The sequence below is a fragment of the Mustela putorius genome, unplaced genomic scaffold, assembly GCF_011764305.1.
Source record: "Mustela putorius furo isolate JIRA1106 unplaced genomic scaffold, ASM1176430v1.1 tig00003853_pilon_pilon_pilon, whole genome shotgun sequence".
NCBI classification, from domain to species: Eukaryota; Metazoa; Chordata; class Mammalia; order Carnivora; family Mustelidae; genus Mustela; species Mustela putorius.
The window spans coordinates 22,692,812-22,710,149 of record NW_025422005.1 but is presented as its reverse complement, the minus strand read 5'-3'; the positions used below and the strand labels follow the sequence as shown (position 1 = coordinate 22,710,149).

At 57.0% G+C, this 17,338-nt stretch overlaps 1 protein-coding gene across 1 annotated transcript; it reads left to right on the top strand.

Annotated features, from left to right (window-relative positions):
- Positions 1-7,502: 7,502 nt before the first annotated feature.
- Positions 7,503-16,653, top strand: MATN1 (matrilin 1). The gene is made up of 8 exons (XM_004740966.3): positions 7,503-7,660; positions 9,361-9,707; positions 11,840-12,062; positions 12,845-12,970; positions 13,433-13,849; positions 14,376-14,528; positions 15,351-15,431; positions 16,075-16,653. The coding sequence occupies exons 1-8, from the start codon at positions 7,564-7,566 to the stop codon at positions 16,122-16,124; spliced, it is 1,494 nt and encodes a 497-aa protein (XP_004741023.1). The 5' UTR covers positions 7,503-7,563; the 3' UTR covers positions 16,125-16,653.
- Positions 16,654-17,338: the final 685 nt, after the last annotated feature.

Here is a 17,338-nt window from a genome sequence, read left to right as displayed (position 1 = left end):
GGCCTTCCTCTGAGGCTGAGCTGCTGAGGGCTTGCTTGAGTGAAGTCAGAAGAAAGCCCGGGGCAGCGTGAGTTGGGCTTGGTCCCCGGTATTAACAGAGCCTTGAATGTTGCACCCAGGAGCAGGGACTTATTCTGGACTGGGGAAGCCTGCGGGGTTTGGGCAGGGGAGTACAGGATCAGGACCTAGAGAGGATGAGAGCAGACGCAGGGAGCCATAGAGGACTGAGGAAGGAGTTACCGACCTTCGAGGTTGTCAGCTTTTCTCGGGAGAGCAGATTTCTTTATGGCTTTTGTCACTCTTTGTCAGATCCCCAGTGAACTGATAGAGTGAGGTTTTAATAGAGATGGACAGCAAGCTCCCATTCAAACATGAGAACACTGAGGCCAGAGATGTCAAGTGACTTTCCCAAAGCCACACAGCATTCAACAAATTAGACTGACTGCCTTTTTTTCTATTCCAACGGTGTCTGTTAAGGTCTGAGGCTCTAGCCTGTGTGAGCCCCTGCATCTTGGGGTGAGCCACGCAAGGAAGCTCCCCAGAAGCCCCCATCAAATGGGCACAGAGGGGAGGAGAGGGGAAGACTGATCTCGTCTCCAACCTTCCATCCTCATCGAGAGGACGCCAGGGGGCATTGGTTGTGTGTCCTGAGGACCAGTGGAAGGACACCCTGCCCCTCCCCCCTCCCCTGTAGCCGGAAGATAAGGCACAGGCAGAGATGTGTAGCGGGATTGTGCCCCGTGGCCAGGCGGCCCGGAGGGGGCTGGCCCGAGAAACAGGAAATAGCTGGGTTTGGGGAAGTTGCGTGGCCTGGCCAAGCCAAGCCAACCTGCCATCGGCTGGGCGGCCCTCACTACGTCCCTATCAATGCCCCGTTTGAGGCTTACACAGGGGTCCTTTGACAGGACTGAGCTGGGACCCACTGAGAAGCCCTGTTTGAGCTGGAGGTCCGGAAAGGAGCCAGCCCTGGGAAGGCTCGGGCTGCCTGTGCATGGATGTCTCTTGAAGGGCAAGAGAGTCAGCAAAATCCAATCAGGGTCCCCGAGCAGGAGCCCTGGTTTCTCAGGACTCTGAGGGTAGCTGGAATGTGGACCTCTGTGACCCTCCCAGACTTCAGGGTCATCTCTGCCTCTCCCCGCAGACCCCATGTGGCAAGCGCTGTGTGACGATCAGTTCTGAGGTTCAGACTGACAAATCACTTGCCCAGAGTCATGATCTGTTGGAGAACAACGCTGAGTTTGACTTCTGCAATAGGCCTGACCGGAGTCTGAGCTTGTCCCCCTGGTCCTCTCCAGCCTACTCCATCCACCTGACAAGGGCGTGATTTTAGAAGCTTGGAAAGCACCTGGCAGATAGGGACTGATGGATACCCATCGTTGTGCACTTGACACTGAGGACAGGCCTGGCTCGAGAGCTTGTAGTGGACAGGGGTCTGTCGAAGGTGGAGGGCCCAGCAGAAGGTGGGTGGGGGGCGTGGTCCAGGGGAGAGATGGTGGGGGTGTGAACTCAGGCAGCGGCCATGGGCCTGGGTAGACTCAAGAGGCATTTGGGAAGCAGGACCCAAAGGGCCCAGACAAATAAATGAGGAAGAGGGAGAGTCAAGGCTGGTGCCCATATTTGGAGAGCATGTGAGAAGGTGGTGCCCAGCTTTGAGTTGAGGACACAGAGCAGGGAACAAAAGAGGATGTGCTGGGTTTTGTTTGCATTTGTGCTACCTAGGGGGACATGCGAGGCAGGAGCTCAAGGTGCAGCTATGACTACAGGTCTGGAGGTCAGGAGGTAGAGAAAGGAGGGAGGTTGGGATGTGAGTGTCATCTGTGGACATGTGGGGGGTGACATGTGGTGGGGTGTCACCAAGTTTCATAGAGGTGTTAACCCATCGTGGGACCTCATCTGACCTGTGGCCACACTAGATGCAGCCTTGGATGGAAGCCGCTGCCTCCTTGCCCTGTCTAGCCTCTGGCTTCCCACCCGATCCAACTGCTTAGGCCTGATGGACACCTGAGGGGCCTCAGAGGCACTGATGTGTCCCAAGGGGCCATGGACAGGATGGGCACCTAGCTACATCTCAGCAGCCAGGGGCATGGGGATGAGTATGCCCACTTTGCAGGTGAAGAACCCTTGCCCTCTGCTTCCCTGAGGAATGTCCCCAGTCTGCAATGAAAAGTGTCAAGAAAAACAGTTCCCCGAGTAAAGGAAGGGGATGACCCGCCCTTGGGACCACCTTGGATTTTTCTGGGAGGTGCTGGAAACTCTGCTGTGGATATAAGCAGCAGCTGCTGTGGGTCTCCGTCCACTGTCTTCCTGGATGGGCTTTCTGGGAGCCCACACTCGCATTCCAGTTTCCTGGCACTCCAGCAGGAAGCCTGCCTAATTAGCCACCAGGAGCGCTCTGATAGGCAGTAGGCTTGGCAGAGAGCAACCAACGCAAGTGAGCTATGGCCCTAAATAAACAGAGTCCATCTGGTCAACCTCAGTGGCCCAGCTGGTCAGGCAGGACGTTGGCCTTGCATTTTCCTCCGTTCCATGTGCTGGAGGGACAACCCAGGCAGAGAGGCAGCCTGGGTAAAGACCTGGAGATGGGACTGCCTATCAGGGAGTGACTCCGGCCTGGGAGTCTCACCTGTGATGACCATTCTGAGCTTGTAATCCCGCAGATATGGTCGCTTGACCTTGACCCAGTTGCTGAAATTTTATAGTCCCTGGAGCTGAAATCCTAACAGAGGGTTTTGGGAAGAGCCAAGGTATTCTTGAGCACTGTGTGTAGGACTTTGGAAGAAAGAAAGGACATGCCAGGAATCTTGCTGCACACGTCTCTGGCCCCTCTTCCTGGGGAGGTGATGTTGGGTATCTCAGGGGAGGGTCGGGGGTGGGGAGGAAAGGTTTAAATGTGTCTGGCATTGGACATCCTTAGGAATGCCCTTGTGTGTCTGTAGTCATTTTGTGAGTAAGGACCGTGCCAAACCTTATTCCCCAGACATCAGACTCCATGGGTCACTTTTCCCACCCTCCTTCATTGCTGAAGGCACCACAGAGGCAAGGGCCTGGAGACCGAGTTATGAGACTAACCACTGGGCTATCCTTTTGGTAGGTCAGGGAGCACCTAGTCCTTCCCATACTGACCCCGAAGCAACTTTCCCCAAACTGAAGAATGCTAGAATTATCAATCTCTTGCCCTCTGCCCCTCTTCCCGCCCTCCCTCATTCTACACCGGTCTATACCCCCTGAGCTAGGCAGAATTCTAGGATAGCCTCCTGGGAGGACCCCATGGGACAAGATAGCTCATGGGACAAGAGCCCCCACCACTGGTCAGTAAAACTTGAAGTGGAATCCGCTGCAGTGAAGGAAAAGGAACACTTTGCTCAGTGCCAGAGAAGAGAGGGGACAGAGCTGGGGAGGGAGAGAGGGGACAGGAGCGAGACTGGAATGGCCTGGAAAAGGTGGCAAGAGACAGATTGTGAGAAGGCTCGAATGCCCGGTGGCATCTGAATTTTCACCTAGAAGGGATAGAGGGTCCACAGAAGCTTTTCTTTTCCCTCGGGAAGGTGACACTGAATACCCACGTCCTGTCCCCGGGCTTCTAGGCAGAGCCAGGCAGTGGCTACTCCTTATCAGAGGGTGTGCAGAGAGATTCTTGCTGTCATTGTCTTGTTCTCGTGGCCGGAGACAGAGGACTTGGAAATGGTGAGATAGTCTGATGGAGGAGGCTTTGGGAAGGGGCTGTGCGGGGTTGGGGGGGGCGTGTGTCTAGTCCTGGGCTGTGTCCTGAGAGAGAAACATGCCTTTGTGCTAATAAGCCATCCGAGGGCTTATTTGTCACTGCGGCTTAGCCTGTTCTCTAACCGATACAAGAAGGTAAGGCGGAAACAAGAAACGTGGATGGAGCATTCATCCGTGTCATTCTCGACCCTCCCGTGACCTGGGCGCCGAGGTCCCAACTTGGCAGACTTGAAGCGGAAGAACAGAACCGTGAAGTCAAGTGCAGCCAGCGGGTGAAGCCACAGGGACTCCCGCCCCGGGGCTGTGTCTGATTCTGGAGCTTTGCACTTCACAGGATTCCTCAAAGTCTGGCATGCAGGCCAGTGGCAGGACGCGAGGTAATTTGCGGTGATGTGCGGATGCAGAAGTTAAATTTAATTAGTTTCGAATTTATCTGAAGGCCTCTTGGAATACCTTTATAAATTGCACAGCAACCCAGAGATTTCATGGCTGTCATTTCTCAGGAGGAGGAGGGGAACGTTTTATACCAAGTGTGTTGGTTGGTTTAGAGTTAATTAAAGAGAGTAAATAAATAAGAGTAAAAGTATGTGTGGATCCCGCCAAACGGCGAGGCTGGTGGTGACGGAGGGAGGAGGAGCGCGCGATGACCAGGTTTGCTCTTCAGGAAAAGAGTGGAGTCATGGGGCGCGGGAGGGGGCTCCTGCGCCCCTGCCATGGAACCACGCCTGCCCGGGGCCCCTCGCTTTAGCACCAAGGCTCTCTCGGACGAAACACTAAAGGCTTTAAGTTTCTGGAAACCCGAGGTGTGTGAAAACAAGGAGAGGGAACAGCGGGAGCCCTTCACAGCTGCCCGTCTGACTTGAGAGCGTTTTTTTTCCCTCTGGGTCATACCGGACACACTGTTCCTGATTTTCATTCCTGGGGGGAAGAAAATTGCTTCACATTTTGAAAACACAAATATTTATATTCTTTCCTCAATGTATACGCTGAGCTTCCTCCCTCTAAGCCCTTGCTCCTGCTGTGGAATGTGAAAGCTGCCCACCCCTTTGGGAAGAAACCTATCTCTGCTCCTGAAAACGTACCTGTGGCCCATTTCTGTGGCCCTGCTAATGAGCCGATGGGTGACACAGAAAAGGCGCCTGTGTTCCTCTGAGGAGCCCATACAACGGCCATTCAGATGCGGAGCTGAAAGAGCCATTTCATGGGCCCAGCTGCTGGCTCGGCCAAGAGAGCCGTGTACTCCGGGCTCCGGCCGCGGCCCGGTGCATTTGGGAGGGGATGCGGGGCTGGAAGGCTGCAGATCACGTTCTCCTCGAGCAGCTCCGCTGGGCCGTGGCCACCGCTGCAGACCCCTGCCTGACCCTGTTCGGTTCCCAAGGGAACGGAACCCACTTGTCACCTGTTGCTTCTTTTAATGCATTGTTTCGCTTGATGACCAGATACCCTGTTCCAGACTTGCGCTGGGTCCTGAAGGTCGTTGGAGGCTGGGTGGGGCCAGATGCCCCCCTTGGAGGGAGCTGATGGCCAGAAGGAAGGCAGTTAACCCATTTATGATCCGTTGTGGGGAAGTGAGAGGCACTGCAGTCATTGTGCCCTATAGTGTCTTTGGAGGAAATAATTACTTAAAAATTGTAGAGGGAAAGGGACCAGCAGCCTCAACTAGCCATTTGAAGCTGGGGACGGCTATGAAGGATACAAGACAATAAAATCTAAATGGGAAACATCAGAGGGAAATACTCTTTGCTTCCTCCTTCTCTAAACCCGGGGCAAAGAGGGGTGAGGCCCGAGTTCCAGGCGGGGCTAACTGGCTGGTGGCTTCAGGCTTCTTCAGACCTCAGTTGTCTCATCTGACAAATGGGATGATGCCCTTGGAGACAGGAAGACACAGTAATAGTGTGTGGCTGCCATTATCGCTCAAGATTGTGAGACTATTGGTTGGGTCACTTTAAAAAAAAAGGGAAAAAAAAGGGGGGGAAAAAAGGGAAAAAAGGGAACAGGGCGCTTGGGTGGCTCAGCGGGTTAAAGCCTCTGTCTTCAGCTCAGGTCATGATCCCAGGGTCCTGGGATCAAATCTCACATCGGGATCCTTGCTTGGTGGGGAGCCTGCTTCTCCCCCTGCCTGTGCTCTCTCTCTCTCTGACAAATAAATGAATAAAAATCTTTAAAAAAAAGTCTGTACATTTCTTTTTGAGGCATAACTCGTATAGTCTTAAATGTTAACGGTCTTGTCCCCCAGAAAGATGACAATCCTTTGACCCCCATCTGCCCTGTCTTCTCATTGCCTCTTCACCTGGTCCCAGTGAGGCAGGGATGCCAAGAACCACCATTCCCACCGCATGATAACAAGCTGAGGCTCAGAGAGGTTAAGTTAGCTGCTCCAGGTCACACCGCTGTTCAGTCACAGACAGAGATCTGAACCTGGGCCTCTCAGTTGGCCAAGCCTGTGCTCTTTTCATGTGATCTCATCGGTTACTGAACCTCCATGCAGCAGCAGGTCCATTTCTGGTGACGCTCCCTTATTTACAAGCCTTTATTTTTGCCTTCCAGTGCAGAGCCTGGACTGGGCCCAGACACAGGGATGAATCAGTCAGACTCTTAACAGCTCAGAGGTGAGACACACAATGACAGAAGCACGGGAAGGGGGTCCTAATCCTGGGGGAGTGAGGGAGAGGTGGGCCTGGAGAAGGCACCTCCGCCAAGCTACACCCAAGCAAGCAGGGTGGCTGAGAGCACTGGCCTGGGGCCCTGTTCTGTCAATGATACTTTAAAAAGAAAAAAGATTTATTCACTTATTTTAGAGAGAGAGAGATCATGCACATATGTGCAGGGCATTTGGGGGAGAGGGACAGAGAGAAATCCAAACCGACTCCCCACTGAGTACAGAGCCTGTCTCTGGGCTCCATCCCACATCCCTGAGATTATGACCTGAGCCGAAACCAAGAGTCGGACACTTAAAGGACTGAGCCACCCAGGCGCCCCTGGCAATGACTTCTTGGCAGCGTGACTTCAGACAAGTTACTCCATCTCCCTGTTTGTCAGTTCTTCTGGAAGATGGGGGTAGTAATAGTAGCTGCATAATGGGGTTGTCAAGGGAATTAAATGAGACTGTTCCTATAACGCTGCTCCTCTCACCCATCCTAGGAGGTGGGATCAGAGAGGTGAAGCAACTGGCCCGTGGTCACACAGGCAGCGAGCAGCAAACCTGGGTAATTGGCTTTAGGTCTGTGCTCCTACCCATTGCCTCTATTGCCCTGTGCACACATGTCAGAGTGTGAAAGGGAGGGAGGGGCGTTCGGGGTAGGTGACCCTGCTGGTACAAAGCCCTGGAGGGCCTGTCAGGGACCCCAGGTATGGCTGCCTGGCGGGGAGAAGGCAGGGAGGTAGGGGACAGGCCAGGTGAGCAGGGCGAGTGCCAGATAAGGAAACTGATGGAGGTGAGAGTGGGGGTTGGGGTGGGGTGTGGGGCGAGGGTGCAGGGCTCGAGGCCATTGGGCTGGCTTTCCCTGGGCTTGGAGCAGCAGCTCTGGGTCAGGGCAGGCTCCAACCCCTGGCAGAGCTGCCCTCCACCCACCTGAGATTTCCTGAGTTCCAGCGGCAGGTCCGCTTCTGCAGGCAAAGGAGCCCTTGTGGTCGGAGGGGCCTCTTGAGCCCAGGCCAGGCGGCTCCCTCCCTCTCTGGGCACACACACCTCCATTCAGCCTGGGCCACGCCCCCCCAAGGGGGCTAGGGGCCCCTGGCAGCCACCCCCATGTCAGTGGGGGCCGCCTGGCCGCCGAGGTTGATAAGACCGGGACCCCACTGGCCCCCAGCACTGTGCTGGCTGCTGCCTGCCCCGCCAGAACCATGAGGCTCCTCTCTGGCACTGGCCTCGTGCAGTGTGGCCTGCTGCTGCTGCTGTTCCAGGCCCTGTGCACATTGGGCCTTGCCCCCCAGGCCAGAGGTGAGGGGGTCCATGTGAGGTGGGGGACATAGGGTGAGCGGCCTCTGACCAGCAGCCTGGCCAAGAGGAGCAGAGGTTAAATGGGGTACGGGATGGGCCGGGGTGTTGAGGGGTCGGGGGGCAAGGGGGTAGGAAGACAGCAGGCTGGCCCGGGAGCCGACAGCAATGGTGACATTCATAAGGGCCAGAGCAGGGATGATCCTCGGTCTGCGCTATTGAGGGACAGGAGTGGGCCTTTCTCTGCAGCCTCACAGGCTTCCCTGGGGCTCCTTAGCTCCCAGGCCCCCCTTGGGGACCACGCATGCTGCCAGAGCCAGTCTTGTGGGTCCCTGAGGACAGACGCTGGAGCTGCACCAAGCCCAGGGCTGCATGCACACTCTATCTGGGGTCACCAGGACTCCAACCCCTTTCCTTAGCCCCTCCAGCCTCTCCGGGTGTGGGTTCTTGCCTGCTGTACCACTCCCAGAGCTTCTGCCTTGGGCACCGAGTCCCAGAATGCCCAGCTCCTCCTGTACAGATGGGGAAACTGAGGCTGGAGAAGGGTGTTCTCCTGGTTCCTGATGCACTGCTCCATGGTGTGGCTAATTCCCTCAGCCTCTCTTGGCCTCAGTTTACCCGTATGTAGCCTTAACTAGTAGGGACCAGGGTGCGGCTGCAAGGTCATTACTAAGGTCCCTTGAGGAGCTCTGATACCTAGGGCGCTGTGGCTGGGGGGCTGGGACAGCCCAGGACCCCTTTCCTTTTCTGAGCCTCCCTGAATCCTCTCTTGGGAGCGGCTCTGCTCAGTTCTGGGGCACAGAGAGGAGGGCCTTTGTACTGAGCCTCTCCAGGCTGCAGGGTCAGGCCAGTGAGAGTAACAAGCAGTGAGCCTTATTCTCCCCACTGGACAGATGAGAAACTGAGGCTCCTAAAGGTGCAGTGAGCTGCCCAGGACCACAGGGGGGCTGAACCGGGATTCGAACCTCACTCTGCTTCATTCCAGCTTCATGCACGTCCCAGCCCATGGGGCTGCTTGCTGGGGTGTCTGGAAAGACATGCCTCCATGGGGATGTGTCTTAGGAACCCACCGGGTCAGGCTGCCACGGTGGCCACGAGGAATCCCTGCCCTTTTCCCTGCCCACGGACACCAGCCAGAAGACTCCTCGGGGCTGAGGGAAGCTGGGTCCCCTCGGGTGACTGGCTTTGATGCTGAGATGAAAGAGACCAAACCCATGGGCCCTGTTCTGGGCCCTGGGGCTCTGTCCTCTGCGCCCTCTCCCCCACCGACCCCACAGGAGAAATTCTGCCGTGGCCATGGCAGCCACTCTGGGCCACAGCCTGGGAAGTGTGTCTTAAAGTCTGTCATCTCCTTTGCCGCCCCCTGGATACCAGCTGCATGCCTAGCCCTGTCCTGGCACCTTGCACGCACTCCTGCTCAGCCCTGAGGGTTCTGTAAAGAGGGGACTGTCAGCTCATTGTACAGACGAGGAAACTAAGCTCAGGGAGGTACCGTGAGTTCCCTGGGGCTGAGATTTGAGCCTCTGTCTTCCCCAAGGGGCTCAGAAGCTGGGCCAGCCACGGGTGTCCACATGTTGACAGAAGGTCCGAGCTGGCCTGGCCCAGCTTCAGGTTATACTGTCCGGGACCTCCAGTCTCGGTCTAAGCAGCCCCTGACCTTCACCCCCTGTGCCTGGCCCTCTCCCTCGTGCCCCCCCTTGCAGGGCATCTCTGCCGGACCCGGCCCACGGACCTGGTGTTTGTGGTGGACAGCTCACGCAGTGTGCGGCCCGTGGAGTTCGAGAAGGTGAAGGTGTTCCTGTCCCAGGTCATCGAGTCTCTGGACGTGGGACCCAATGCCACCCAGGTGGGCGTGGTGAACTATGCGAGCGCTGTGAAGCAGGAATTCCCGCTGCGGGCCCACGGCTCCAAGGCCGCGCTGCTCCGGGCCGTGCGCCGCATCCAGCCGCTGTCCACGGGGACCATGACGGGCCTGGCCATCCAGTTTGCCATCAACAAAGCCTTCAGCGATGCCGAGGGGGGTCGGGCCAGGTCCCCTGACATAAGCAAGGTACGCGACCCACCCCTCCCGCCCTCCCGGATTCCCCAAACATGCTTCAGGTTGTGTCTTAGGCCCAGAGAAGCCAAGGGGCAGAGCTGGGCCTTGAAGCCATCTTTATCCACGCTCTGACTGCAGGGCCTCAATCTGGAGCGTGCTTGATTTTTTTCAGATTGGTGGACCTTGGCTCCCTGGGGCTGATTGAGGCAGTCCAGATGCCTGCCCTCCACCCTGTTCCCTGGACTAGCTGTCACCCTGAGCAGCACGTGTCAGTCCCTTCACGTCTAAACCACAATGATGCAACTCGTTTTTGAGGGACTGTCAGCAGGCCTCTGTGAAGTCCATTGCACAGTGTGCTTGGAACAGGGCACGGACCCACCAAGCCCCATGGAAGGGCTAGCTCAGTTTGATTTAATAAGCCTCCGAGGGCAGGGGTTTGGAAAAATGAGGTGATGTGCCCCAAGCCGACGTCAGTACGGGCTCCAGGCCAGGTGCCGAGGAGTTCACAGACCTGGTCCCCACAGCAGGATTTCCCAGCCCAGGACCTGTAAGACCGGTCAGAGGTTGCATCCCAAGGTGGTCTGCCCACCGATGCCCACACCTCTCCTTCCTAGCCCTCAACAGCCTCAAGGAGTCAGCCTTTACCTGCCCAGGACCTCAGCCCCGGGCACATACTTTCTGACCCCCACGCAGGCCATGTCTGACATCTGCGTGCTGAAGGAATGCAATCCTGCTTGAAGGTGGTGACTTCATTTTACAGATGAGGAAACTGAGGCACAGAGGCCCAAGTGTCTTGCCCAGCTAATAAGTAATAGGAACATCTACAGAGGATAGGCCATAATCCCGGCCATTACAGCCCTCAAAGAAATGGCCTGTGAGTGCTAAGCCTGTTGGTCGTCCTCTGTGGGGGCTCTTTACAAGCTCTGCTGTGAGGTTGATGGTCATGGTCGTTATAGGCTGTGGTGACCTGGGGTGATCCTAATGGAGAGAGGTGGTGAAGGGGATGGTGGCAGTGTCTATAGGTGTCACACCTCCAGTTAGGGGCCTGGGGTAGGCACATGAAGACACACAGAGCCCCCAGACCTGTGCCATCCAGCCTGGAATCCACCTGTGGGAGGCCCCTACAAGGTGGGTTCAAGGTCACAAGGCTGGATTGAAGGGGGATAGTCGGGGCTCCGGGAGACAGTGGGTCTCGGGGAGTGGGGCAGCCTGTGACAGTGGACAGTCATAGCCAGGCGAGCCTCGGCCTCTGGTGGGGAAGGGCAGGGTGCAAGATCACTCCCCAGGGGTCCCCACAGTGATAAAGAAACAACCCACCCCCTTCCTAGATGACTCAGGAAGGTGAGCGTCATTTCCAACCACCATACGACAGGTTACTAAGACAGGGGTTTGGGGCCCCGGGCGGAGGGTGGGGACCCAGGTCAGAAGCAGAGAAGCACTGTGAGGACTCTGGCTTCCGGGTAGGCTCAGGTGGGCGTGGTGAGGTTAGGCCAAGCACCAGGGTCCCCTCTGTGCCCCTTCCCAGGGCACAAACAGGGGAACCTTGTGGGAGGGCAGCAGACAGTGTTATCTCTTTCGGAAAGGAAATATAGCATCCTGGGGAACGGAGGGAGAAGAGGGAGCCATCATCTATGTGGGAACAACCCCCCTCCCAGGGCCCGGAGGGAAAGGATGGTCAGGCTGGAAGCAGAGCCGCCGTTTATTAGCCTCGCCTGCTCTCTGCTGGCCAAAGGACAGAACTGCATGGTGTCGGGCCCGCTTGCCGGGCCCCTGTCCTCAGAGGCCCCAGTCTGAGCGGGGAGACATGGTCCTGCCCTCAGATCATCACAGAACTGCGGCCTGCCCGAGCGGGGAGACACCCACAGGCCCTAGTCAGATGGAAGAACATCTCAGCCATGTCTTTCGGTGAGAGAGGAAACCTGTCTCCTCTTTTGCTAGTCAGGTTCCCCTCCCTGGGGCGAAACCCTGGCGGGGAATCAGATCCATCTGGTGTGGATTAGCTGTGTGACCTGGGCAAGCCGCTCTGCCCGTCGGGCCTCAGGGTCCTCTTCTGCCAGTGGCCCCGCGGGCTTAGTGGAGGGCTGAGCGGCCCTGCGCAGCGCGGGAGGAAGGCCTGGTCCTCACACGCGCCCCGCGTGTCTTAGGTGGCCATCGTGGTGACGGACGGGAGGCCCCAGGACAGCGTGCGGGACGTGTCTGCACGGGCCCGGGCCAGCGGCGTCGAGCTGTTCGCCATCGGCGTGGGCCGCGTGGACAAGGCCACGCTGCAGCAGATCGCCAGCGAGCCGCAGGAAGAGCACGTCGACTACGTGGAGAGCTACAGCGTCATCGAGAAGCTGTCCAAGAAGTTCCAGGAGGCCTTCTGCGGTGCGCCGGGAGAGGCGGCGATGGACGAGGCTGGGGTCTCGGGGAGCGCTCTGGGGAGCTGGAGTGGGGGCCAGACCGCAGGGGGCAGGGGCGTGGCTGAGAGCATCGGGGCCGGACTGAGTGCTCTTCGGGGGTGGGACCGGGGCGGGGCGGACGGGAATGGATAGGGCCGCGATTGAGCTCCGGGGCGGGGCCAGGGAAGGGGCAGGGTGGGGGCGTGACTAGAGTCGATCGGGGCGGGGCTAGACAGGGTGGGGCTGGGTAGGGCGGGGCCAGGGAAGGGGCAGGGTGGGGGCGTGACTAGAGTCGATCGGGGCGGGGCTAGATAGGGCGGGGCTGGGTAGGGCGGGGCTGAGTTCACGTCAGGGGAGGACTAGGGCGGGGAGCATGGAGGGATGGGGTGATGAATGGGGATGAACAGGGCTGGGACTGAGCGTGGGGGTGGGGTCAGGGAGCAGGGAGGGATGGGGGAGTGACTAGAGAGTCGATCGGGGCCGGAGCAGGACAGGGCGGGACTGAGTCGGCATCGGGGACAGGCCGGGGCGGGGCCGGGCGGAGATGGACAAGGCAGGGGCTGACGGGGCGGAGCTGAATAGGGCGGGAGGCGGGGCTGAGAGAGTCAGCCTGCGGCGGACCTGTGATTTTGGCCTGGGGCTGGGAGTGTGGGGCTCAGACCTCAGCTAGGGGATGGTCTGTTTCCCTGAGTGTGTGAAGGGCTACCCTGGCTGAGATGTCCAAGGCCCTGAGACCGTTAGATTCTGAGTCTCCTTTTGTCCCCACAGTGGTGTCAGACCTGTGTGCCACAGGAGACCACGACTGTGAGCAGGTGTGCCTCAGCTCCCCAGGCTCCTACACCTGCGCTTGTCGGGAGGGCTTCACCCTGAACAGTGACGGCAAGACCTGCAATGGTCAGTGGGCTGGACACAGGCAAGCCCTGGGGAGGGTGGGGAGGAGAGGGGATGGGGCTTGGCCACTTTCTAGGAAGCCCATCTGAGCCTCTCTGCACTTTGTTTCTGGGCTAGTCTGCAACAGTGGTAGATGTCTCCTAGAACTTGGTGTCTGCAGAAAGTTATTTTCTACTTTTGTCCCTCTTTGTCACGGTGGGTGGTAGGTTTAGTATGGTGGAACGAGTTACATAGTCTTGAGTTCAAATCTTAGCGCCACTCCTTCTGAGCTGTATGATTTAACGGCTTTTGGAGTTTTAGTTTCCAACGCTATAAAACGAGGCCAGGAACCTTGGCTTTCGAGAGGGAGTTTTGAGGACAAAAGAGGCTGGGATAAACCTCAGGTGTGTGATGGGTTCCTGACTTGTGGTCAGGATGAACGACGGGCTCCTAAGCTTCATCTCCTCGCCTTCCTACCCTTCCCAGTCTGCAATGGCCGTGGTGGCAGTTCGGCAACTGACTTGGTCTTCCTCATCGATGGATCCAAAAGTGTGCGTCCGGAGAACTTTGAACTAGTGAAGAAGTTCATCAATCAGATCGTGGACACGCTGGACGTGTCAGATAAACTGGCCCAAGTGGGGCTCGTGCAATACTCGAGCTCTGTGCGGCAGGAGTTCCCGCTGGGCCGCTTCCACACGAAGAAGGACATTAAGGCGGCAGTGCGGAACATGTCTTACATGGAGAAGGGCACCATGACTGGGGCTGCCCTCAAGTATCTCATCGACAATTCCTTCACTGTGTCCAGCGGGGCTAGGCCTGGGGCCCAGAAGGTGGGCATTGTCTTCACCGATGGCCGGAGCCAAGACTACATTAACGATGCTGCCAAGAAAGCCAAGGACCTTGGTAGGTGGTGCCTGGACCCTGAACACCACTGATGGCCAGGGGTGTCTTGAGTCTAAACCCTAACCCCAGGTGCAAGATAAATGAGGAATTCTGGGTCTGTTAAACTCTTTATTATCTGTGATGAGACAACAGAGTCCCCAGAAAAGTAAGAAGTCTGTTTCAAGGGTCCTTTTGTAGGTGGGGCTTTGAAATTTTTCAAATGAATGTTCTCCAGAACACACCAACTGTTGGAAGGCAGCCCCACTTTGGGACAAGCCGGAGTCTCTGTTTTATCACCTACTTAAGGAGGATAATAATAGCCACCAGATGGATGGGATTACAGAGCTCCCCGTCCAAGGAATCAGTGCAGGTCTGACATATGGGAGAACCTTAGGGAACGCTGGAAGTCTCTTAGGCACTGTGCTTGTAATTCCAGCAGCTGCCACTAGGAGGTGTCTGGTGTTGATCAGCTGGGCATTTCTCAAGAGGCTGAGATGCTGCTGCCTGTCCCCATGGCCACTGTCACTCATCTTGTTCCTCTTGGCAGGCTTTAAGATGTTTGCTGTGGGTGTGGGCAATGCCGTGGAGGACGAGCTCAGGGAAATCGCCTCAGAGCCCGTGGCAGAGCACTACTTCTACACGGCTGACTTCAAGACCATCAATCAGATTGGCAAGAGGTTGCAGAAGAAGATCTGTGTGGGTTAGTGAGGCCAGAGAGGGCACTGATGGGAGGGGTCGGGGGGGCTCTGTGGGGAGACTGTGGAACCATCCTGGAACTGGATGGGGGTGGGGAGAAGCAGGAGCTGCGGTGGCAGCAAGAGGTGGCAGAAGCAGGAGGAGGGCTGACCGTTCTCACTTTTGCAACTAGCAAACATATGCTTCTTACATGAATGGCACTGTTGTTAGTACTCTCCAAATACTAAATCATTCAATCCTAATTAGTAGAAATATTATTCCCATTTTATAGACAGGAAAACCAAGCCCAGAGGGGTGGAGCGATCGTTAATAACCAGTGGTGCCAGGATTTGAACCCTGCTACCTCCCCATCCTCCTGTGGCTAGAGAGTATGGATTACAGAGCCAGAGGTGCCTGGGTTTGTGTGTTTGCTGTGACACTGCCTATGGGCCATGATCCAGTGGTTTCATTTCTCGGGTCCTTTATTTGTAAAATGGGATGATTAATGACTTCCAACCCAAAGTGTTGGGTGAAGCTGGCAAGATGACCTCGAGGTCCCTAGCAACCGTGTCCTGCATGTAGTAGGTGACCAGCATGGAGATGCTGGTATTGGAGGTTTATTGGGGCTCTGTGGGGTTGGGAAGACATTCGGCGTCTCCCCCTCTGTCGCTCCTGGGAGTTCTGCTTCAGAACCCTACACGTGTCTCTGTCTTCTCAGTTCTCACAGGCCCCCCACACTTCCCCAAGATTCCCCAGTCCTGGTCCTGGGCTGTGAGCTCTCCTTGTCCCCCTGCCACGCCACCGCTCACCTTCCCCTTTCTCTTTCCCTGCTTCCTGTCCACTCCAGAGGAAGACCCGTGTGCCTGCGAGTCCATTGTGAAATTCCAGACCAGAGTGGAGGGGCTGCTGCAAGCCCTGACCAGGAAGCATATCCTTTCCCAGAGGCCACTGAGGGATGGGGGCAGTGGCAGGGTGAGGGGCAGGGAGAGGGAGGCACCCCCTTGAGTGTGGGGTCGCAGGTGGGGACTCTGCCTCCTGCTGGAGACAGGCTGGATTCTGGACAGATGGGCTGGCATGGCCTTTGGTACTGATCCTGTCAAAAGCAGAGGCTCCTAGAGGGTAAACAGAGAAACTGAGGCAGAAGCCAAGACCTAGAGATTTGGACACCCATCCAGAGTCCTAGCTGTGCTCAGGAAAACATGGAGCGTGTGGCTTCCCCATTTCTCAGGCTTTCAGCGACATGACAGATCCCAGTCTCCACTCAGACGAGGCTGGGCCTGGAACAGGTCCCCTGGCTCTGTCAGGATAAGGTGGGAATCCAGGTGGGGGACCCAGCAGGCCTGAAGCTGCCCCCGGCAGGGCTGGGCCTTCAGGGTGTACAGTAACTACTGGGTTTTAGGGAAGGCACTGTTCTGAGGGCAGTGACATGTTGTAGATGGGGTGGGAGAACTCCCTGGAAGAGGGGCTCTTGAGAGGTGGGGGACACGGGAGGTGGGGTCCTGAGGGCAGGTGCCACAGCCATCACTGCCCTGCTCTGGTCAGCCTGGGCCTATCCTTAACCCCGAGTCCACTGGAAGCTGTGAGCCAGCGGCTGGCCGTCCTGGAGAACAGAGTCGTGTGAGGCTGCCCATCCCCACCGCAGCCTCTCGGTCTCCCCGCTGCCCACGTAGCCCCCTGAGTCCTGCGTGTGTCCCCTAGAGCCCCAAGTGTAGTCTAGCTTTGCCATTCTAGAGAGGGGGGTTTGGAGGGGCAGGCCCTGAGGGCACCAGGCCTCCCCCACCGTCCTGCCAGCCCTGCTGGGCTCGTGTGAGTGTGCCAGGTGTGTGGCTGTGTCTGGGAGCACATGCGTGTGTGTGAGTGCATGGGCATGTGTACGTGTGTTAGGAGCGTGGGTGTGTTGGGGAGTGTGCTTGTGTGTGCCTGCGTGCCTGAGGGTGGGCGTGTATCTGGAGCAGGGATGTGTGTATGTGAGTGAGAACATAAAGGTGAGTGTGAAAGGGACTGCGTTTGCATTTCTTCAATCGAAACATAATATATTCCTATTTTTTTTAGTTAACCCTTTCTTGACTGCGAGTGCTGTGAATCTCTTTCCTGTTTTTTTCTATTGCCTTCTGAAAAACAATGAAATATGATTTAACTTAAGCCCTGAATGGGGCCGGAAGTAGCGTGGTCATTTGGGGAGCGGGATTAAGAACTGGGGGGGTGGGTGCAGGGGGACCCTGCAGGCTGGCAACTGTGGTGGGAACAGGGGTGAAGGCCGCTACCCCAGAGCTGGCACGGGGTTGCCCTGCCCTTGCAGCTCTTGCTTCTTTCTCCTGCAGCCCTGCCTGCAGTGGACTTGAGTCGCCCTCATTATATGCATGGGGAAGCTGTGTCTGGGTGTTCAGATGACTTGCTCAGTGGAGCATCAGTTGGAGAGCAAGGACTTGAATCTAGGGCTGCAAGACATCAAAGAAGAAGAAGAGCCAGGACACCAAACAGGCTGGTTCATGCATTCATTCATACATTCATTCATTCCTGCTTCATTCATTCATTCACGTGTGTATGCGGAAGACAAACACAGAATACGGGCCATGGCAGGCAGAGGGGAGATGGTGGCTTTCGAGGCAGATGTAGTCCCTGCCCTTAAGGGACTTACAGTCCAGTTGAGCGCCTGTCACCCTCACCCCAGCTGGGGAAAAGGAGAGAGTGTTTAGGTTGTAGCAGGAACCAGTGGGCTGAGTGTGTGTGCGTGAGTTAGAGATGCTGGGAGGGTCTCAGCTGCGCCAGGGCTGGCCCCGGGTGCCCCCACCAGCCCCACACCCCATGCCCGTGTTGGTGTCCTCTCTGTTCCCT